Source organism: Carassius carassius, chromosome 4, assembly GCF_963082965.1.
Source record: "Carassius carassius chromosome 4, fCarCar2.1, whole genome shotgun sequence".
Taxonomy (NCBI): domain Eukaryota; kingdom Metazoa; phylum Chordata; class Actinopteri; order Cypriniformes; family Cyprinidae; genus Carassius; species Carassius carassius.
The window spans coordinates 41,186,239-41,211,457 of record NC_081758.1 but is presented as its reverse complement, the minus strand read 5'-3'; the positions used below and the strand labels follow the sequence as shown (position 1 = coordinate 41,211,457).

Below are 25,219 nucleotides of genomic sequence, written 5' to 3'. Positions count from 1 at the left end.
ACGTTAACATGATGCGAAACTATGAACATGATAAATATAGGTCGACTCAAGTGCATGTACGTTTTGTACAATGCTTTTGTATTTTTATATATATATATATTTTTTAGTTTACACACTTTTTCATCTAAATGAAAACCTTGAGATACAACGTAACGTTGCGCATGATGCCTAAACATAAGCTTGTTCAGAAAAGGTGACAAACATGTGATTATTAAGAAACGTTAAACGTCATTTTAAATAAGCGAATATTCGTTTTCACTGTAAATGAATGAATGCATCTAAAGTTAAAAGGAAATCAAAATTTCTTTGATTTACTCTCATGATGTGCTTTATACCTAATTCAAGTAAAATGGGTTGGTAACAGTTTTGTTTTGATAAACTATATCTATATAACATTTTTGTTCAGAAGTTTTGGGTCCGTACTATTTTATTTTTGAAAGAAATGAATATGCATTAAATTGATCAAAAGTGACAGTAAAGACATTCATTATATTATTACGAAATATTTCAGTTATAAATAAATGCTGTTTTTTTTACTTTCTATTTAGCGGAGAATCTAAAGTTAAGCGTTTTCAACATTGATAATAATCAGAAATGTTTCTTGAGCAGAAAAATGGCATATTATTCTGATTTCTGAAGATCATGTGACACTGAAGACTGGAGGAATGATGCTGAAAATACAGTTTTGCATCACAGATATAAATTACATTTTAAAATATAGTCAAATGGAAAAAACTTATTTTAGATTGTAACTATTTCACATTATTTCTGTTTTCACTGTATTTTTGATCAAATAAATGCAGCCTTGGTGAGCAAAAGAGAATCTTTAAGAAAAAATATAAAGCTTACCTATCCCAAACTTTTGTCCAAAGGGTAAAACAAACCACGTTTTCTAACCGTCATTAAATATTCAGCTTATTTTATTATTCACTAGAAGCCTAGAAGCTTGTTTTGGTGCACAGCCTCTCATAAGGTTCGTATGAGAATTATCTGACTGTTTAACCCTTCAATGAATGAGGTCTTAAGCACTCAGTTTTTTAAGATTGTTGGAGTTCCCCCACAGGCCTCTCCATCAAGCTCTTAGCTTTGTTTTGTGAGCTCTTCTGTGTATTTGGGCTGATGTCTAATCAGCTGTTTGGTTAATGTGTTTTCTTGTACTTGCTTAGCTTGTGTGACATTTGCACCAATTAACAAATAATCATGGACATTTTATTAGGAAATAACGAGATGTTTAGCAGATTGGAGAAATTTGTTTTCCCAGTTGGGTGAACTGTTCCTTCATCATCATATCAACTGAGGTCAGTACGACTAATAGAAATTACTTTTATTCAGCAAGGATGCATTCAATTGATCAAAAGTGACAGTAAAGACATGTATAATGTTACAAAAGATTTCTGTTTGAAATAAAATTTATATTCTGAAAATATATATTATGGTTTCCACAAAAATGCAACTGTTTTTAACAGTGATATTAATACTGTATATGTTTCTTGTTAGAATGATTTCTGAAGGATCATGTGAATCTGAAGACTGGAGTAATGCTGCTGAAAATCCATCTTTGATCACAGGATTAAATTATCTTATTAAATATATTGCAATAGCAAACTGTTTTACTGTAGTTTTAATCTGTTAATGAAACAGAAGACATAGTAGTAGTAGTGTTATTTTACTATAATTATACACTACTATAGTATTTAATATTTTGAATCACCAAGTGTTATTTAATTTTTATGTTTATATTATGTTTTAATTTTTATTGTATTTTTATATTAATTTTAGTATTTAAAAAAAAAAAACTAAGTTTAATTCATTTTAAGTTTTAGTATTAGTAATAATAAATAATATTTTGTCAAATAATGTAAATGTTCCTATATATATTTATATACTTATATATACTTTAGCATATAGATTTACATTTATGGAATTAAATACGATTTGGTAATTTGCTCATATAAATGCAGCCTTGGTAAGCAAAAAAGACTTCTTTCAAAAAAAAAAAAACTTACAGACTCCAAAGTTTTGATTTTTGAATTTTGCTTAATTTTTTTTTTTTTCAGGGCAAGCTGCTTTGCACTTTTTTTTTTATTGCATTTCACGTGTCTTTGTCTGTAGTTATTTGTTCTTTATTCGTCAGCTTTCAGCCGTGGGCTGGTATTTGGAGCTCTCTGGGTCAGCTGTATGCTCCCTTCATGAGAGGACCACTGATGTGGCACTGCAGGACCCTGGGCTAGAACTGAGCCAGCGCTCGGCCCTCAGTGGGCCCTCAGTAGGCCATCGGGGCCGACGACCTCTTCTGCCGGATCCCCGGCCTGATGTGAAGCCTGTCAGAAGCCCTGGCCCGAGGCAGACGGGTCAGGACTGCTAAATGGAAGTGGACAAGCGAGTCCTCTGTCCAGAAAGCGTGCGCTCTCTGGTTTCTGACCTCGGGTTGTTGTTCTGTTGATCAAGTCTATCACAGTGATGCATCCATGTGCTCAAAGTTTGACTCGTTGACTGGCCCTCGGCCCCATGTGTTGAGGATGCACTCTTAAGGCGAGCCACCCACTACTGAGTGCAATACTGTGTGCAAGATTTTCTTCTGATACAATTGTGTCCGCTCTGTTTTCACTGGTAACGCTATACTGTTATTCCAGAGTGATACTCTTTAATCTCAGACTGCATCTGCAAAAAAAAAAATAGATTCTGTTTGTACAGTTGTGGCCAAAAGGTTTGAGAATTACATAAATATTGGGAATTGGAAAAGTTGCTGCTTAAGTTTTTATAATAGCAATTTGCATATACTCCAGAATGTTATGAAGAGTGATCAGATGAATTGCATAGTCCTTCTTTGCCATGAAAATTAACTTAATCCCAAAAAAACCCTTTCCACTGCATTTCATTGCTGTCATTAAAGGACCTGCTGAGATCATTTCAGTAATCGTCTTGTTAACTCAGGTGAGAATGTTGACGAGCACAAGGCTGGAGATCATTATGTCAGGCTGATTGGGTTAGAATGGCAGACTTGACATGTTAAAAGGAGGGTGATGCTTGAAATCATTGTTCTTCCATTGTTAACCATGGTGACCTGCAAAGAAACGCGTGCAGCCATCATTGCGTTGCATAAAAATGGCTTCACAGGCAAGGATATTGTGGCTACTAAGATTGCACCTAAATCAACAATTTATAGGATCATCAAGAACTTCAAGGAAAGAGGTTCAATTCTTGTAAAGAAGGCTTCAGGGCGTCCAAGAAAGTCCAGCGAGCGCCAGGATGGTCTCCTAAAGACACCATGACACCATTCATGTTTCAGTTTGGTGAAGAACAGTGCATTTTCCAGCTCGATGGAGCACCGTGCCATAAGGCAAAAGTGATAACTTAGTGCCTCGGGGACCAGAATGTTGAAATTTTGGGTCCATGGCCTGGAAACTCCCCAGATCTTAATCCCATTGAGAACTTGTGGTCAATCCTCAAGAGGCGGGTGGACAAACAAAAACCCACTAATTCTGACAAACTCCAAGAAGTGATTATGAAAGAATGGGTTGCTATCAGTCAGGATTTGGCCCAGAAGTTGATTGAGAGCATGCCCAGTCGAATTGCAGAGGTCCTGAAAAAGAAGGGCCAACACTGCAAATACTGACTCTTTGCATAAATGTCATGGAATTGTCGATAAAAGCCTTTGAAACGTATGAAGTGCTTGTAATTATATTTCAGTACATCACAGAAACAACTGAAACAAAGATCTAAAAGCAGTTTAGCAGCAAACTTTTTGAAAACTAATATTTATGTAATTCTCAAAACTTTTGGCCACGACTGTATACTTAAGTGATAGAGATATTTTCAGTGAATTGAATCAGTCTGAAGCAATCACTAGAGTCATTATTCTGTAATTGGTCTGAATCATGGAGTGAATCATTCAGATGACTCATTCACTTACTGATCCACAAGTCGTTATGTCTCTTATTGAGTCAAGAACTGAAAATATTAGAATGATTTCTGATGGATCATGTTACACTAAAAACTGGAGTAAAAGCTGCTGAAAGTTCAACTTTGCATCACAGGGTTAAAAACATTCAAATAGAAAACAGCTTTTTTAATTTAGAATAATACTTTACAATATTACTATTTTACTGCATTTTTATCATTATCCTAATAAAATGCAATTGGTGTTATTTTAGCTTTAGTTTTTTATTTTAATTTTAGTAAGTAGTTAACTTTATTTCAGTTTGTAGTACCGGTATAAGTCATTTTGAGTCAGACTCATTTCCTCATTGAATCAGCTCAGCTGAGTCATTTACTGTAGTTTTAATCTCTTAATGAAACATAGTAGTAGTGTTATTTTAATATAATTATATACTACTATAGTATTATTAATATTTTAAATCACCGGTGTTATTTAATTTTTATGTTTATATTATGTTTTCATTTTTATTGTGGTTTTTTAATTTTAATTTTAGTAACTATTATTTTTTTATAGATTTTTTTAAACCTTTCAGTCTTTCAGTTTTTATTAATTTTATTTCAATTTTAGTATTAGTAAAAAAAAATTTCAATTATTAAATTGTACCAATGTTTCTTAATATATATATATATATATATATATATATATATATATATATACTTTTTTTTTTTTTTGTTAAAAACACTTTTTATTAGAAAATAACTATTTTTTCTTTTATGGCATTAAATAAGGTTTGGTCATTTGAGGTAATTATTCCATAATACAATGATATATTACAATATTAATGGCATGATCACAGTACCGCTATATGATATTTTTTTATTCTTTGCAGCCATAAGCACAGATTTTATCCAGTAGTTTTATTTAGTTTCCTCTGGTTGAACTAAGAAAACATTAAAATCCTATTAAATCCATCATGAAGCTAATGATTTGGGTCCTTATTAGTTCATCTATTTGAATCTAATATGCTCAGCCATTGGTTCAGACTCGAAGCACAATCCTGAGGTCTGAGGTCATGATCTCAGTGTCGATGCTCTTTTAGACAGGAAGTTCACATTGAATGCAAACGTTAAGGATGTATTCATTATGACTGATGATTTGCCTTCCTCACACACAGAAACGCCGCTCATGGTTTCTCCCTGATCCCAGTGGACAGCCAGAAAGTGACCATGAAGGATATTCTGCAGAAGGCCCTCAAAAAGAGGAAGGGCTCCCAGAAAGGATCAGGTGAGACATCTCAAAGCTTCACGTCTCACTTCATGTGTACAGATGGATGTGTCTTATATTCAAACTCAGATTCATGATCCTATTATGTTGAATTATATATTTTGGTTGGCCTGCAGTGTTTAGTATTATTTATATAGCATTATAGCATTTATTCATATTTTGCTTTGGCCTTTTGTTGTTGTTTTCATTTTAATTATAGTTTAAGTTTTGGCAGTTTTATCTATTTTAGTTATTTTTATTTGTTTTAAATATTTCTATTTAGCTTTAATTTATTTTTATTTCCGTTTTTGTAATTTTAATAATTCAACTTAATTCAGGTAGTTGTCAAGACAACATTAAACTAATTTATATTTAATTATATTTTTATATTTTTTACTAGTTATTTTTATATTATGTTTATATATTAATTATATATTTTCTATATAATATATGTAATACTGGACTGTTTTTGGTGCAAGAAACCTTGACTAATATTATAAGTGCAAATGGTGCCTTTGAATTGTCGTTCGAACAGTTTTTTGTGCATGTAGTTTTCATCTTAGAAAGTAAGTGAAGCCGTCTGCTGTGATTTAGCCCAATATCCGTGGCAATGTGCCGTCCTAATTTGTCATCGCCGAATGGGGCTGAATTTGGTAAGACTAGAGACTTTAATACTAAAAGTCACAGGTAACGGATCGCCCCTTTGACGGCCGTGATGAGCCGGGGCAGCGTGAGATAAGAGAGGTGAGGAGAGGTGACTCGGAGACGGAGAAGTGCACACAAAAAATGGAGAGCAATGGTGTGGGAACAAAAGTAGGCCTATATTAGAGAGGAAATGGATGAAACACAGTGAAAATGATGGTGTGTGGAGAGCCACTGGAGCCTCATCTCTCCTGAATTACCACACACTGAGGTCACGGCCTGCAGCGAGAGCGGTTCGCTTTAGTAAGGACGCCGGAGGCTAGCGCTGTCAGTTTAAAGAGGCTGTAGTCTTCGCTTCTGTCTTGTGTGTATCCACACAGCCTCATCAGTATGGATCACATAGTTCTTCATCAACACCAAACTGACTGTCTGTAGCAGCAGATCTCAACCTTTGTGAATCCAATTCGCCCTGTTTTTTAAAACATTTTTTTTTCTTTGTTACATAAATTTGAATTATATTAAAATATTAGTTAAATAAGTTAGTTGAAATAAAAGTAAATATTTTTAATGTTTATTAAAAAAAAATGTAAAGTGTATATTAATTGTTCAAATTATAATTTTTAACACTTAATTGTTTTTATTATATTAATTTAATTTAAATAAATATTATTAAATTAATAATATATTATTTGTTTTTCCATGATTCTTTTTAAAATGTAATTTTTTTAATGTTTAGTAAATAATTGTATAATTTTATGAATTATTTACATTATAATTTCATTATATTATGATATATTAATTTATAACAATTGTTTTTAATGTTTATTTTTTATTAATTTTAATTATATACATTTCAGTTCAGTTAACATAATTTAATAATGATAAATAATTTCCAGAATTCAAGAATGTTTTTTTTGTATGCTTCATTTTTTATTATTAATACTAAATGAATTAATAAATGTAATATTTTTATATAATATTATATAGATAGATAGATTAGATAGATAGATATACACACACACACACACAAACATTTTAGAACTTGACAGAGCAAGGAAAATAGAAAAAGTATACTCAAGATAGAATTTCCTATCATTATTATTATTGTTATTAAAGATTTTTTTATGTATTTAAAAATGATATATTTCAGCAATTTAAGCCGTCTTGCAAAGATCTTTGGTTTGATTTGTAGATGCTATTTTATAGTCTCCTCAACATACTCTTTTAAAATAGTCAAGTCTTGAAATTTCAATGACTTTCCTCACATGAAAACAATGTGCTATTTTAATACAGCTAAACTGTCTGTAGTCATTTTAAAGATAATCCACCACAATGACATTTGCCTTTCACTTCAAACCATTTAGCACTTTGAAGTTTACAAATAGTCTAATGTGAGCCTGTTTTAGATGCTATTTTGGGTTGGAAACACAATCTGATGGCATCTCTTTCTGCTAAAAACATGCAAGTATTTGACAGCTTTTTTTTGTTTTAGAAACAACAAAAAAAGAGAGAAAAAAAAAGAAGCTATTTCTCTGTGAGAATTAAAAAAATTTTTTTTTTTTTATATAAAGGTATCAGAGGAATAGCCAGCTCCGTCCTCTCGTGCGTTTCAGTCTTTGGGGCAAACAAACAAACCCAGTGTTTCTCTTTTTGAATTTGGGACATCGTAGACATGCCTCGGTTAAATAAAGAAGAAGAAGAAAAAAAAAAGAGAGAGAAATATCTGCTTGCCCTTAAAAGCACGAGCACACTCGGTTATAATTGCGTCTTTAGTTCCAGTGGTATGAGAGTACTTGTGTCTGATGCACAGCCTCATTAGAGACAGACTGATTTGACAGCAGTCCAGGAGAGCGCTCAGAGGGAATTTAATTAGAAATAAACCTAGAGAATTGCCCTGAGGGCAGTGAGCCATTGCCCTGTCCCAGCCCAGTATCCCATCTTGCAGGTGATTGTTTCTCTTTTAGTCCAAGAAGGTGTCTCAGAAGATGTGGATGTGTGGATGTGATGAGGTAGTTGGTCCAGAAGAGAAACGTTAGATGGTGTGGACCGCGCTCTCATCTGCATTTAGATGAGTATTGATTGATTATTTATCTGCTGGAGACAAGAGACTGATCAGATCCTCTGTCCACTCTCTTCTGCACCAGCCATTCACTGTTTTCACAGTTTTTCTTTTTTAAGAAATGTGCAAAAATGTCAACAATTCTGTGTTTTTCTGTCAATATGGGGTGCTGTGTGTACATTAATGAGGAAAAAAATGAACTTAAATGATTTTAGTAAATGGCTGCAGTATAACAAAGAGTGAAAAATGTAAGGGGGTCTGAATACTTTCCGTACCCACTGTATATATGACTGTATATACGATCCTAACAAACCATACATCAATGAAAAGATTATTTATTTACCTTTCAGCTGATGTATACATCTAAATTTCGAAAAATTGACCCCATGAGGCTGGTTTTGTGGTCCAGGGTCACATATATAAATAATACATTTATTTTTAATTCAAAATATAAATTTAAAAAGTATAAAAACATACTAAAATTCATACTTAACAGATTCTTATATTTAAACAATACATATTTATTTATTTATTTATTGTTATTAATCTAATTTTGTTAATTTAATGCTTATTAGTTTTAATTTTCTAAAATAAAGTTGCAATGTTTGAACTGATATTTAATAAAGTCTAATAATTTACAAAGTTATGGTATAAAAAAATTGTATTGGTTTGTTTAGGAGTTAAACTGAGTGAATATATAATGGTAGGACGTGTGGACTTGCGCACTGTAAAATATGACTAGTTTTATGAGCAGCTTGGGGTTTGTAAAGCTCAGTGGGTCTGTTGGTGGAGATAAGCACGATTGAATGCATCCTATGAGACTTATCAGGGTAAATGTTGGTGACATTTGGGATGAGGTGTGCCTGTGTGTGAACTACAGATGAGCTGATGACTGTCATGCTTTATGTGCTTAGGGCGAATGCATTGAGACATTATACAAAGATGAACGTTTTCAGCAGTTGCTGTTTTTGTGTCGATTTATTGGAGTTTAGTATTAACTGTTTTATTTAGTACTTGATATTTTAATGACACGCATTCACACAAAATGATTGGATTTGTAGCTCCACATGGTACGTCTGGTCTCCAGTTATTAAAGATTCATTATCAAACTGCTCTGAAATCTGATCACTGAAGTCTTTCATATATACACACACCTGTGACTGCACATCAGTTGAATTCTATGTAAATTAATTACCATATACTGTATTATTATTGCCATATACACTACCCATTCAAAAGTTGTTGTTGTTGTTTTTTTTATTAGAAGAAGAAATTACATTTTAATTATGCATTTAGCAGACGCTTTTATCCAAAGCGACTTACAGTGCATTCAGGCTATCCATTTTTTTTTTACCTATCATAAATTAATACTTTAATATAGCAAGAACACATTAAATTAATCTGAAGTGACAGTAAACACATTTATAATGTCAAATAAATACTGTTATTTTCTATTCATCAAAGAATCCTGAAGAAAAAAAAGTATCACAGTTTCCACAAAAATATTTGGGTTGGCTATTTTCATAATTTATAATACAAAATGTTTCTTGAGCAGCAGATCAGCATATCAGAATGATTTCTGAAGATCATGTGACACTGAAGACTGGAGGAATGATGCTGAAAATACAGCTGTGCATCACAGGAATAAATTACACTTTACAATATATTCACCTAATAATATTTTACAATATTACAGTTTTTATTATACTTCAAATAAATTAATGTATCCTTGGAAACATAAAAAACACTGAAGACTGGAGTAATGATGCTGAAAATACAGCTGTGCATCACAGAAATAAATTACACTTTACAATATATTCACCTAATAATATTTTACAATATTACAGTTTTTATTATACTTCAAATAAATTAATGTATCCTTGGAAACATAAAAAACACTGAAGACTGGAGTAATGATGCTGAAAATACAGCTGTGCATCACAGAAATAAATTACACTTTACAATATATTCACCTAATAATATTTCACAATATTACAGTTTTTATTATACTTCAAATAAATTAAATAAATGTATCCTTGGAAACATAAAAAAACACTGAAGACTGGAGTAATGATGCTGAAAATTCAGCTTTGTGTGTACTGTTTACTAAAATATTATTAGTATTAATAAATTATTTATTTGTTTTTATTTTCAAATAAGTTCAGTTATCAAGAACTGTGAAATTTTACTGGTATTGGTACAGACTACTGAAATTGATATGTGACTCTATTGAACCTTTAATTTTTTTAAAACCTTTAAAACTCTATTGAACCTTTAATTGTTACACCTTTAATCATTTGTTTTCACTATGAAATATGCACAAACACACACATTTTTATGTAAAATAATAAGAAAAAAATATATAATTTGAAATATAATTAAAGCCTGATAACCGATTAAATGTAATTAAATATATACATATTCCTTTTTATTTATTGTTATTTATCCTTAATCATTTAATTTTGATTGTGAAATATGATCTGGACATTTTATGGAATTTTTTAATTGGAAAATATTTTGGAACTCATATATTATAATAATATTTCACAGTTTTATTGTTTTTAATGTATTTTTGATCAAATAAATGCAGCTAATGCACGGTATTGCCTTATTTCTGAATGACTTGGAAATAAAAAAAATATTTAGAAATCATTTATTTGCAGACAAACTCTAAATATGAAATATAATTTGATATAGGTCTTGTCAGTGAGAGGTGTGCTGTTACTTTACTAAGTGACCAGACCAACAGTTTTAACCTGATGTATGATAAAATGGATTAAAATTACCTCTTGGCTAATTGAGATCAGCGCAGGGTCGCAGGAAAAGCTTGTAAAAGGTCAAATGGTGTGTTTCTGAATTACAGTCTTCTGTTCGTCGAATCACAGGGATTCTCATTTTCTCCTTTCAGAGAGGATTCAGAGAGACGCTCTCTCCTTCTTCCATACGCTCAACTAGTCTGATTCCTGCATGTCAGGCCCAGAACTGAAGTGTTGTATAGAATTGATACACTCATTGACTTCATTTGTGTTCTGTTTATCTCCGTTGTGCTGGAGGCTGTCTTGAACATATTTCTTTCTCCGTAGAGGTTGTAAGCTTTCGGAGACTCTGGTGACATTTTGGAAAACCATGGTATTTGCAAAAGGGGAAATATCGCCCTTGGTGTTTTCCCTATTTAGATTGGCAGCTACTCTGTATTGTTTTTTCCCATCTTTTCTGGTGAAAAAAAAGAGGGAAAGACTTGACCCTGCCTCTGGGCATTTTTTCTTGCTTCTGACTAAAAATAAACAGCCATCAATTGCTCCTGCAAGGGAATAGTTATTGACTGTCTTTAGGTCTTAGATGGGTAGAGAACATCTAATTGGACAATAAAAAGTCAAATTAGATTGTTTGCGCTGAGCAATATTAAAGGGGTCACATGATGTTGCTAAAAAGAACATTATTTTGTGTATTTGGTGTAATGCAATGTGTTTATGTGGTTTAAAAACACATTTTCCATATAATGTACATTATTATTTCTCCTCTATGCACCTTTCTGAAACGCGTTGATTTTTACAAAGCTCATAGTTGTAAAAAAGCGAGATGTGCTCTGATTGGCCAGCTATCCAGTGCATTGTGATTTGGCTGAATACCTCAAGGATGTGACGGAAATGTTTCAAGCGATTCGGTTCATTTTTTTTTAACTGGTTTGACCAGTTCACTAAGAAGATCTGGTTTAAAAGAAAGATGCGTCGCGATCTTGACATCAGACGAGACAAAACCAATAAAACCCATTACAAACGAGGCATTTGTTGCATCCAGTGGGGACATAATTACTGATTATTATGACTTATACTGTATTTTTATGCATTGCGTACCACACTGCGTTAACATAAAACCATGTCTGCATGATCGGAGAAACAACAAGTCTACTCTACTGCTCAAAACTCGCATTTGAATCATCATTGGCAAATTATTTAAATATAAAAAAACGTACTTACAGGCTGTGAGTCAGAAGCGCCAGACTGTCCATGCAACGTTTGAACTGCCCAACTTTACAGAAACAACCGTTGTGCCACAGACACATTGTAGGCTTATGGTTCAGGAAACAGACCTCATCCTCCATAAAATGCACTGCACACATCTGAATATTTAGGTTGAACTGTTCTGGAACAGTGTTGTAAATACAACTTAATCACTGATTTCTAGTCGTGTCCTCTTTTGGAAGACCAAACAAAGTAGTTTCGCTTTCACATCGAAACACTCAGCGACACCACAGCATGGCAGCAGCGACAACAGAGAGAATAAAAGTTACACCACCTTTCTATGCATGAACATTTGGGCGGTGTTATGCAAATCTTCCCACACAGTGATGTAGAGATGTGGGGGCGTGTCAGAACGAGCAGTTTTAGGGGGGTTTGGTTGACTCTTAAATTTTATAAAGAATATCTCTTTGGATTTGAGACTTTAGTCTTTGCAACTTTACAGATCTTCTTGATGCACCAAGAGCTTGTAACACTCCAAAGAGAAAGGAAAAATCGCATAATATTACCCCTTTAAAAAGTGAAACTGACCCTATACTTTTGAATGGTAATGTAGATATATTTATAAGTTATTATTGTTTATGATGTAGGGGTGTAAATCGGAGCCTTCATGACGATTCGATACGATACCGATTTCTTAAGCCAACGATTCGATTATTTTCGATACTTCAGAATTCCCTGCGATACGATTCGATTCGATTCGATACGATTCAATAATAGATATTTTTAAATGATATCTATTAAGTTTCAAATAAATCAACAAAAATAATAAATAATGTGCCTTTTATTGAGAATACATTAACAGTATTCTATTACTGTATGTTACACTATAGCAGTTGTGCTCAATGCATTGCAAATAGAACAGCAAATATAACAAACTGCATCTACAGTTACAATAAAGTGCAATCAGATAAATTGTAATAAGAACAAAATAACAATAATAAAGTCTAATGCTTACAGTGCAGGTCTACTATGGCCAATTAGCCTATTCACTGTTAAAAAAAAGACCTCTACAGTTCAAGTACATTAACCCTGCACGTTTCTTTTATACAAAATTGGTTACATTTTGAAAATACAATTTGTATCTTATTAAGAGGTAATGGTCACACATCCTCTGCAGTAGATGAACTGCAAATAGAACAGTTAACTCCACAAAATCAGGTAAAGTGCAATAATAACAAAAAGTAACAAAAGTCTAGGACATAAGCCTACAGCCCATTCACTACAAAATAACAAAAATGCATTTTTTTGCTCTTTTTGAAGTGCTTGACAACTTTGGAGGGAAAAACGTTGTCAGTGACAGTAATGTGGCGGGCGTGGAAGCCTGGCCCTGTGTTCTTTCTTTACACTCGCCATCAATACCATGGCTCCTTTTCAGGTGTGCGGATAGATTCGACGTATTGCCGCAGTATCTTATCTCACACTGACAGTCTTTCTCTTTGCAAACGGCAACATCTCTTACCACTACTCCTTCGGTTTTCCTGAAGCCAAAATACTTCCACACCCATGACTTGGCGCCGACTGGAATGTGTAGCATTTCACTTTCATTGCCAGCTCGCTCTGACGGTTCCATCGCTCTTGACTCAATGTGTGTGTGTGAACATAGTTAGATAGACTTTGAATGAAACGTAATGTGCGTGTGAAGCGGTGTGAAGAAGACGACAATAATGAGGTTAGCGCCACCCGCAGCTTAGGAGTAGCCTAGGTTGTACGCACGCATTGTCGGAGCGGATGCTGAAAATAGACAGGCGGACACAGACGGGCGGCAAAATAAACACATTAATCGATACTCTTGCGGACGCATTGATGCATTGAATTGTCGGCTGTATAATCGATGCATCGATACGAATCGATTAATATTTACACCTCTATTATGATGGCATGTAAACAAGTTAACACGATAAAAGATTCAATAAAATAACCGGTTTATAAGAGTCATTTGTTTGTTGGCCCGACCAGATCGAAAGATATGTTTTCAATTGTATTTTTATCTGTATTGTTTATTTGTGTGTATGTTACATTAAGCATGTTTTTAGAATCGAATGAATGATTCTTGCAATCGTTTCTCATTGGAATCTCAAACTCTTAGGTCTTATAGAAGTGATTTGTTTAGAGAATTTACATAGTTTACATGCATAAAGTTTTACTCATGTGTCTTGAGCAAGTAAACACTTTAATGGTTTAACCCTTGTGCGACATTATAGGATCTTTTTTGTTGTTGTTTATAATTTTGTCTCTGTTATTGCCAACTGCATAAATTTTAGCACAAGTGTGTATTTTTATTAGAAATTTACTATTTCACCCTCATTTCCTTAAATAAATCTGTTTTACACTAGGTACACAAAATAGTTCCTCTCAGGACCTTAAGGACAAAAATGCTCTTTTTAATCACAATGCCATTTAACTGTAAAATGATGCCATTTTTTATAGTGTCTTATTCTGTTGGCAAGGCCAAAATGGTGGCATTTTTCTTCAGGTTTGGCCTGCAAAGCGAATACAAGCTTTATTCCTGTTTTCTGCTTTTGCATATTATAGAGCCAATTGGATAAATAATCAGCTAAAATTGTGTAGGTGTGTTGGTATCTATGTCAGAGTGTGGTTTGTTTGTGTTATAAACAAAAAATACCAAAATTGTGTATGAGTTTTGCTGGCATCTAATGGGGTCATCTAAAATGCTAATTCGTTTCAGGCCCCATGTATCGACTGGAGAAACAAACCGAACCGAATGTGGCAGTGGATTTGGACAGTACGCTGGAGATCCAAGGAACCATGGAGTTCTGCTTGGTCCGAGAAAACAGTGAGTTTTGAAGACATTTCTGATGCTCCTGCCATTGCAGCACATGATCTTTGAACGTTTCACATTCATTGAAGTGTTTTTCCTTTTATATACATTGAATTAAATGGATGCACTTTATTGAGCATCATTAACAGCAGCATTAAATGTAAAGTGCACAGATGCACAGGTAACGCACACATCGACTTCTTCACCCCGTCCCGTCTTCATCCGCAGGTTCTCGAGGCGAGGAGACCTCAGAGGAGGACCCGCCTATAGACATCACTACGGTACAAGACATGTTGAGCAGCCACTACTACAAGTCCTTCAAGATCAGCATGATCCACAAGCTCCGCTTCACCACGGACGTGCAGCTAGGTACTGTTTCTAAATCACTATATTTCACATTGATGAAATATCTGTCTGTACTTCTGCCAGATTCAATACAAGAGTTCTCTTCAGATTCACAGGGACAAAATAGAGTTCCTTACTGTGATGTTAGTAGTATAATAATGGTATTATAAAGCATATATAAGCATAGAATAATAATAGTATGTAATTGTATAGTATTATTATTCGAAAAGTATGGTTTAGGAAAGTATGCTATAGTATACAATAATAACAAATTACATAAAAATGCAAATAGACAAGCTATAAAATGTAAACGTGTCATTCTAAAAATAATTCCTTTAATCATGCATAATAAATATTATTTTATTATTATAGTATCAACAAAATATTATGGTTTACCGTGTGGAAGATTGCATCTATTTTTATACATTTATATTTATGAAATGTATAATAACTAATATATATTTGTTAAATAAATTATATATTATATAAATAAATATACATTTAATAATTTTAATGGATGAATAAAGTATCTAAGATTTTAACATTGCGTGCAAAAATCTTTTCTTAATCGTAGATTCTTGTAGTGTAATGTTTATATATTATTATAGTGTGATATTAATACTTAATTTACTTAATACTATAATTTAGTATTATATATATATATATTACTATACTGTAGTTATTTAGTTTTTTGTTATAACATGGAAGATTGTATTTTTTTTATGTATTATTTATGTAATATATATATATGTGTGTGTGTGTGTGTGTTGAATATTTCACAATATTACTGTTTTTTCTGTATTTTTGATCAAATAAATGCAGGCTTGAGGAGCAGAAGAAACTTCTTTCAAAAACATTAAAAATAGTAATGTTTCCAAACTTTTGGTCTGTACTGTATATAAAATAAAGAGAGAGAAAGTCTCTGCAGTTCTTCTTTGCTTCTCCTGACTCCTCAGTTTCTTCCCCTCTCAAAGCACATGACTCAACTCATGAACAAAGCTTTGGCAGATGGTCTTCAGATCAAACACAGTCCTATTTTGTGAAAACACACACAAATAAATTCCAGCACACTTGACAGTTGCTCCAGTCACAGCTCCATCCCAATTACAGCAGCGCTCCAGGCGCCGGAAGCCTGTGTGAGCCAGGGAATCTCTTTAGGAATTTCACTGCGATTGACAGGCTGGAATTTTTTTCTGACACACTGATGTTTGCATGCTATTTTTTTTAAGTCTTGTGAACGATTGACAGCTGTCACATCCATTATGGATAGACTGTGTGTGTGTGTGCTTCTGAATAATAGTATTCCAGATTTCACAGTGTTTCCTACAGTATCAGTGTTGGTTCTCCTTTCATATTTAACTAACAGGGAAATAAACCCACAACCACATTAATCTTTAAAACCTGGGCGTCATTTTAATGTAAACTCTTTTTGATAAAAACAGACAGTTGAAATTCATCAATAAGTGATTTTTAAGATAAAAACACCTGGCTTTTTCAGGAATTTCTGGTGAAAAGGTTGAGATTGATCCTGTCACCAATCAGAAGACAAGCACAAAGTTCTGGATCCGACAGAAGCCGATCTCCATCGACTCGGATCTGCTGTGTGCCTGTGACCTGGTGGAGGAGAAGAGTCCAAGTCAGTTCTGCTCACAGTTTGGTGAAATATGCATGAAATCTTTATTTATTTTATTTTCGCTACTGTACAAAAGTCATGGGGTCAATGTTAACTTTTTTTGAAAGAGTCATTAATTTGATCAAAAATACAGTTGATTGTAATATTATTACAAATTATTTTTAAATATATCTTAAAATTGTATTTAGTCCTGTGGTGACAAAGCTGAATTTTCAGCAGCCAGTCTTCAGTCACAGTGCTATAATAATAGTTTTTATTTAAATTTCAAATTAGTTTTTCATTTTAATTTTGGTTAAAGTTGTAGTATTTTTTTTTTTGTTGTGTGCTATTGTTATTTTGTGTTGTTGTTTTTTTTAAACACATTTTTCTGTTTTAGTTATTTTAGATACATTAGAAATGTTGCCCTGTTAATTAGTTGAAAAAAAAAATTGATTCCAGTTGACATTTATTTAAAAATAACTTTTTTCTTTTTCTTTTTTTTACTGTAATAACCCTGCTTCAGTGTCACATGATCTTCAGAAATCATTCTAATATACTGATTTACTGCTCAAGAAACATTTCTTGTTATTATCAATGTTGAAAACAGTTGTGCTGCTGAATAGTTTTGTGGAAACGGTGATATTTTTTCAGGATGTAGTTCAACAGAACAGCATTTATTTGAAATGGAAATCTTTTGTAACATTATAGATGTCACTTTTAATCAATTTAATGAATCCCTACTGAAAAAAAAATCAATTTCTTATATCAATCAATCAATTATTGTTTATCTTCTATTTGCAGTAAAGTAATAAGCACTGCATCTCTTGCCTCCTCAAAGAAAACGTCTCTTCTACATAAACGTGGTTTATGTAGAAACTCTTCTGATGTCTCACGTCACTGTCGACTGACAGTTATAGTGTAGCACTGCAAACTCACAAAGGGATTTATATTGCATTACACTTACAGGAAACTGTGTTACTGAAAAACAAAATCTATTTACACAGACTTTCTGTAAGGTTTGCATTTGTAGGTGATGCAGACATCTCTTCTTAGCGGATATGACAGGGCCACGAGCGCAGCTCTCCAGACGCGAGCGAGCTGCTAACAGTGATTGATGAAGTGCAGACAGATTGCTGAAGTCTGCTCACACCGATGCTCCGGCTACGCCTGGAAATGCTCCAGTCTCACTGTCGGAGGTTTTGCCGTTCAATGAGCATTTATTTTTGGAGCAGTGTGTTCAAATTCAAAGATGCAAAAGCCAATATTTGAGATTTAATTATGTTTAAAACAGTCGTATTTTATTATCAAAGTGCATCACCGTTTCCACAAAAAAATATGTAGCAGCACAACTGTTTTCAACAATGAAAATAATCAGAAATGTTTCTTGAGCAGCAAATCAGCATATTAGAATGATTTCTGAAGATCATGTGACACTGAAGACTGGAGGAATGATGCTGAAAATACAGCGGAGCATCACAGGAATAAATTACATTTTACAATATTCACATTGAAAACAGTTATTTTTTAAATATTTCTATTAATAAAATGTTACAAAATCTTACCGACCCCAAACTTTTGACCAGTGTGTATATATATTTCCTTAAATATGATATTAAACGCATTCATTTTGACAGGCTTAGTTTCTTGGCGCAATCATAAGATGTGGTTGATCTTTCTTTCTTTCTGAAATGATCAATTTATCATTAACTAAATTATTTAACTTATCAAGATAAAAATGAGTTGATGCATTTAAAATCCAAATGGCGTCTGCTATTCAGAGTAAATTTGCAAGAAGATTTTTTGATTAGACTGTATTTTTCTCATTGGGCTGTGATGACTGAAAACTGATTCTAACATAATTTCCAAAAATATTTTGTCAAAACTGAGATTAATAAAAATGATTGCAGTTGTAGATTTTTGTAAAGAAAAAAAAGTATAATAATAATCATAGATGTCCCAAATGTAAATAATACTGTTAGCTCGCATGCATGTGTGTATTGAACCATGGTGGTCATTTTTTTTTTTTTGCTGATTGTAAGAAGATCTTTATGGTTTCTTTGTAGGTCATGCAATATTTAAGCTCACATATCTAAGTAACCACGATTACAAAGCCCTGTACTTCGAGTGTGATGCTGCTACTGTCAATGAGATTGTGCTCAAGGTAGGATTTCTAGTTTTTTTTTATTTTTACTGTGTTTTTTGTGTATACATTTGATCATACTCACAGGAAGTATGTCGTCTCCCAGGTGAACTACATCCTGGAGTCTCGTGCCAGCACGTCAAGGGCAGAGTACTTCGCCCAGAAACAACGCAAACTGAACCGTCGCACAAGCTTCAGTTTCCAGAAGGACAAAAAGTCGGGCCAGTAGAGCTGGCGGCCAAACCGATCAGCAGACTCTGAACCAAACAGCTTGTGTGAACGGAGGCAAAGAGATAGACAGGAAAATATTAAGAATAGAAGGATAGCGAGAAGTTTTGATGAAAATATGAGGAGGCCGATGTCTCATCCGGCTGGAGAAATCAGCCTCTCAATGTCGGCCTTTTATTGGCTGACGGACCTTAATCATATCAGAGCACTAATGCTCTCTGCTGTCACTCAATGTACTAGCAAACCAACCAACAATCTAATTAAACAATTGATTGACATTTGAAGCCACAGCCATCGCCCAGACCCGACAAAACCATCGGCTGGACTCTGTATGCTAAGGACTGAGAACTTGCTGCTGTGCCACTGCCTCCAAACGAACTATACATAAACACGCACCAAACGAACGCAGTCGGAAACTTACAAGCCAGAAAGAGCAAGCGAACCATATTAGCTGTTCCCGTATGTATCAAAAACGTTAACTTAAACCGCATCGGACACTGACACGTAAAGGGATCGCAGTTTGTTTCGTTTTTTTTTTACGAAATTGTAAATAGCAAGCGCATTCAGGGTCTGATGACAAACCCTCTCTGGCCATAGTACTTCAGTGCCTGCTACAGATCAACAGGACGAATGCGTTCTTCGAGGTTTTAAGCATTGGCTGTTTTTTTTTACCACCAGAGGAGGTTAACAGGTTAAGGAATGACTGGTTTTTAATGATCAAATATGAAATTAATAACTACTTTTTACTGTGATGTGTTTTTCCCCTCTGATTGCATATATATATATATATATTATAACGAACCAATCGCCGTCTGTCTCTCTTTTCGACGGATGTTTTGGTTTATTCGGACTGTCCTCTTGGGCTGAAATGGGAATGTATGATCGTCTCTGCCACATTTTTTTAATTTATAAATATTACAGATTAAACATTATTATACTAGGTTCGTTTCATCCGTGTCTGCCGTCTCGAGCTGAAACTCTCGCTCTATAACTCCACTTCAAACGCTGCTGTTGTTAAACTGGATTCAGGGTGTTCCTTCTTTCCAAAACTGTTGTGACTCAGGTTTCCGACTGCCATGTTGTCTTGACTGATCTTGTTTTGTTTGTTTTTACGTCTGTCAAAGCCGGAGAGTGATGACTGGTACACAGCTCAGCGCTGACGGATGGACAAAGAGAGCATGTGTTTTCCTGTGACGGGGATAACAGCTGAATAGACATTTCAAAAGAAACTTTATTTATAATATTCCGATGACCTGGAGGGGGGGGGGGGGGGGGGGTATCATGCGGCCTATGAAATCAATATTTGCTACAGTACATGTATACTGTATATAAGTAGATTTTCTAATTAAAGAATTGAACTGAAAAGATACGTTTTGTCCTGGAGTCATTTTTTGGGGTTTTCATGGTTTTGCTGTTGCATAAGGTAGGCAGTGTAATTGTGTTTTATTTTCAGATTGCTTCTTTTGGACAATTCAATTGCAGTATTGCATGCATCTTTCACAGATAAGGCAATCCCAGAATGCATTGTGACGTGACGCTCATTCAAGCCGGCAGATGAGCGCTCTAAACCAAATGCACAGGTTTTTTAATTTATTTATTTTTGGTCATTGCTAGGTTAGTGTCTTAAAGGGTTGCTGCCTATTTAAACAGAAAGGCAGGTTACTAGGTTTTACATTAAATCTACTGTTAAAAGTATGGAAATAAGATAAAATGTTGAAGGTTTGTTTTCAAGGACACCTAATATTTACCATATTTTGTCTTTTTTGTGTCCATGTGGTTTGGTGTGTGTTATCGTTAATTAAATCTCTTAAAAATAATTTTCATGAATTGGAATAACAAGTTTTTCATCTAGCATTTATATTTTACTCTAATATAAATGTTAAATGTTGCCATGTCAACTAATATATATATAAGAAAAATATATATAAAAAAACTAAAATATATTGAAATATAATCAAATAATGCTATAATATAATAATAAATTATACTGTAATCAGGTGTATTGGGTAGGGTTTAGTGCTGTTAAGTTGTTAGTTTCACTTCTGCAAGGAGCAAGTGATGTTTGAATGTGAAAACATCTGAATGATTGATTTACTTGCATATTAAAGTCAAAACAAGAAACATCATTTGCAACTGTAATAGTTAAGTGTATTCAGCAAAAATATACTTCTTTAAAAAATATACTATATTATTATATCTTATACAATATCCAACATATCTTTTTCAGATCTTTTATTTACTGTTATTAACATTATTAATTTGCATTATTATTAACATGTCATTAACATTAACCAGCATTAAATTACTGTTTTGATTACTGTAAAATACCCTGTGTTAACTATACCTATAATAGTATCCTAAACAAGTTGCTATTGACTGTCAGACAGTAAAAGCATGGCACTAGCAATGCAGAGGTCACGGGTTTAATTCCCGGGAAAACTGATCAAATGAAATGCATTTTAAAGTTGCTTTGGATAAAAGTGTCTGCCAAATGCATAATTGTATTAGTTACAGTCTACTTTTGATTAATGTAATGTATCTTTTGATGAAAGATTATGGAGGCAAAAAATTGCTCATTATAAGACCACCAAAATGGATTCATAAAGTAAAAGTGATTTCATGCTGACTTTAACAGCAGTCATGCAGTCTTTTAAATCAAGTCACTGCATGAAAAACGATGCGTGTTGTCAAATGCAGTGACGTGTCCACTTCCTTCATACAGTCGCTGGATGAGTTTGGGCTCTCTATAATGTAGAGAAATCTCTTTGGTCAAACATGAATACAAAGCCAAGAACGTTTGTTAGCCTCCGGCTAGTGCGGGTCTCTCCTCTGTCACATTTAGTTTGCTTTGCTCCACCAACCCTCAGGCCTGGAGAGAGCCAGACACCAACTGAACGAGGAGTCATCCAGCACTCGCTGCTTCATCTGACACTTCCATACAGTCAGAAAAAACTATTTGCTGTAGGATTTACTTGACCAGAGTGAATATTTGTTCAAATTTCACAAATAATTACAAAGAAACTGCGAATGACACACTGAATTATTTTTATTAAACTATTTTCTTGAAAACTATATATATAGGACAGACGGACAGACATATTTGAATATATATTATAAGAATACATGTCATATATGTGTGTGTGTGTATATATATATATACAGTACAGGCCAAAAGTTTGGACACACCTTCTCATTCAAAGAGTTTTCTTTATTTTCATGACTATGAAAATTGTAGGTTCACACTGAAGGCATCAAAACTATGAATTAACACATGTGGAATTATATATGGAATTATATACATAACAAAAAAGTGTGAAACAACTGAAAATATGTCATATTGTAGGTTCTTCAAAGTAGCCACCTTTTGCTTTGATTACTGCTTTGCACACTCTTATATAGTCTGTACTGTATATATATATATATATATATATATATATATATATATATATATATATATATACACATATACATACATATATATATATATATATATATATATATATATATATATAATTCAATTACTGCAATTATTACTTCTGTTTTGTTTTTGTGTAAAAAAAAAAGAAAATCCTACAAAAATGAAATGATACAATTTTTTTCCTTTTTTTATTAAAGTGTGTGTGTGTATATATATATATATATATATATATATATATATATATATATATTGTGGTACTATTTTAGTATGTAAAATTTTTATATTAAAATTTTATTTGTATATCATATATTTATATGTTCAAATTATAAGTAAATTACATACTATATATTTATATATGAAAATATCAGAAATAAAAAAAGGTCTGGATATTCTTGTTTCGATTGTGTTTTGTTTAAATAAATTTTAGTCAAAGTTTTAGTTAATGTTTGTTTTATAATGACCGTTAAATCCTAACAGCTTTATTATCGATCTGTCTCTTTTGTATTGCGTTTTATATGAATTCTGCAATAGATTCGACATTGTCATTTTTTCATGTTTTTTTTCATCTGGATCTCTTAACAGCAATTCTAATATCTACTTTTTGATTAATGGGCTCATCTTTCCCTCAGTGTTTCCATTTTGAACAGGGATCAGCAAATTCATCCGAATATGAAGAACTCCACAGTGTTTGCCCCAAGATCAGATGCATGAATGCTGTTTAAGAAACCACTGATTGTATTTCACTTTGCAGTGTAGAGAAAAAGACCAATGGCCAATGGACTTCAGTTAAAAAGGATGCAAGCAGCAGCACTTCAACAACAGGTAACGACTCTCGCCTCGGGTTAACACTGTGAATCAGAGCCCAGCTGGCTGAGGACACATCCTTACAGACGCCTCTGACTCGAGGTTCTTCTGCAGCTGTGGCCCCTGAGAGATCTTTTTCTGCCCTCCTTGAGAAACAGCCATAGACACTGGTTAAAAATATCCTGAGACCTCGCCACAACCGAGACAATAAACTTAATGCAGAGTGACAGTCATGGAGCCGGAGATGGATTTTCTCAGTTCTTGTTGCAGGAGAAAGAGGCTTGTTTTTGCTTTCTCTGCCGTCTGAGCACTGTGAACATCTCCTCGGCTTGTTTTGGCTCTGCAGCACTGCAGTGTCTCTCTGCATCCTCACTGGACTCTTTCCAGATGGTGTCAGTTTTGGCTGTGTTCTTCCGAGTGCAATTGTTTTGATGGCTTTCATTCCACTAGCTTTGAATGTTGATGCAGTGTAAGTATCATTGTTAACAGACATGCCTGGGAATTTTTAAGGATAAATGTGCTTTTGTTTTAAAGTGTGTGTGTATATAAATATATATATATATATATATATATATATATATATATATATATATATATATATACATTCATACATACATACATACACGTGTGTGTGTGCGTGCATACAAAATACATGCAATCTTTCATATATATAAATATATATTAACTATGGATTTTAGCAATTAATGCACTTAAAAGTGAATAATGCACGAAACCTAAGATGTATCTGGTTAGTGCATTTAGAAGCATGAAAAATAGTAGGATTATTAGAATTATAGAATTAATAGAAAATTAATGCACACCCGAGGTGTTATTTTTCTAAGAATTCAACAACCTGGAGTCAATTATATATATATAATTATATATATATATATATATATATATATATATATATATATATATATATTTATATAAGATTGCATGTTTGTATGCATATATTACATATATTGCATCTTTGCACTATGTGGGTAAAGCACAGTGATTTTGTCATTTATTAAAAATTAAAATCACAAGGTTATGTGAATGTTTTAATAAAGCAGCAGGCACATTCAGCAAAACAAGCAGGCAATATAGACCACGAGCCACATTCATAACGCCGCGTGTTTGTTTGATTTATACCAGGCAGCCTGGAGCAGTAAAATGCATTTTCACGTATCCATCTTTCTCCATGGATATCCTCTGTGTGTTTTCCAGCAGCAGCAGCAGCAGCTCTTCAGGCAGAAGCTGACTGCCCTCTACAGGCGACGGATGCAAACTGAGCACGTGCTTATATTCACTTCTGCAAACACGAACGCTTCTGAATCTGAACGCACTGACCAGATACATCTTAAGTCACTCCAGTTTATCTTCCTCCAAATTAAAGGTCACTAATGCTAAAAAAAAAAAAAAAACAAGTCTGGCTTTAATGATTATTATTATTATACATTTTTTACACACTAGCAATTTTAGTTTAACAATTATTATAAATCGTTTATTTTAAATAAATATGAATGTATACAGATCATGTAATATAAATAAGCTGTAGTATCAAAAGATTGCACTATTTAAAAAAACATAAATCTGACCTCACATGTTCGAGTCTCGATCACTATATATTTTCGAGTGTATATAATCTAACTTAAGTTTCACTTGTCACTGCCCTGATAGAACAAGATCATTTATTTTATTTGCCCTCCTTCATTTTTAATCTGACGTTAAATTTGTCACATTCTTCAATCTCTTAACCTTTAGCAAAACCTTTAACCTTAATATCGCTGGGTCTCTTACCAGAATTAAATCAAACTTTCTTTGTGTTGCAAGGCTCGTGATTGGCTGTTCGCCAGTGATGTCACACATTCATGTGCACGCGCTCCACAAACTCAGGATCAAAGCCTGAGTTGACAAAGAACATTGATGAACAGCATCATGGTATCACTACCAACAAAGCCAGATTGGAGAGGTTTGGTTTTGTCAACTTAAAACTAATCCTGTAACACTGAGTTTGTTCAGCTACCATCATGTGACAGGCC

At 33.4% G+C, this 25,219-nt stretch overlaps 1 protein-coding gene across 2 annotated transcripts in view; it reads left to right on the top strand.

Annotated features, from left to right (window-relative positions):
* LOC132131692 (target of rapamycin complex 2 subunit MAPKAP1-like) overlaps nt 1–19,027 on the top strand; it is a 35,681-nt gene extending 16,654 nt beyond the window's left edge. The window contains exons 7-12 of one of the 2 annotated variants that reach the window (XM_059543769.1): nt 5,055–5,164; nt 14,553–14,660; nt 14,874–15,014; nt 16,489–16,626; nt 18,666–18,763; nt 18,849–19,027. In XM_059543769.1, coding sequence (XP_059399752.1) covers nt 5,055–5,164; nt 14,553–14,660; nt 14,874–15,014; nt 16,489–16,626; nt 18,666–18,763; nt 18,849–18,971 — 718 coding nt within the window. In that variant the 3' untranslated portion in view covers nt 18,972–19,027. The remainder of the gene's footprint in view (nt 1–5,054; nt 5,165–14,552; nt 14,661–14,873; nt 15,015–16,488; nt 16,627–18,665; nt 18,764–18,848) is intronic. The other variant, XM_059543760.1, reaches the window with a different exon arrangement.
* The last annotated feature ends 6,192 nt before the right edge of the window (nt 19,028–25,219 follow it).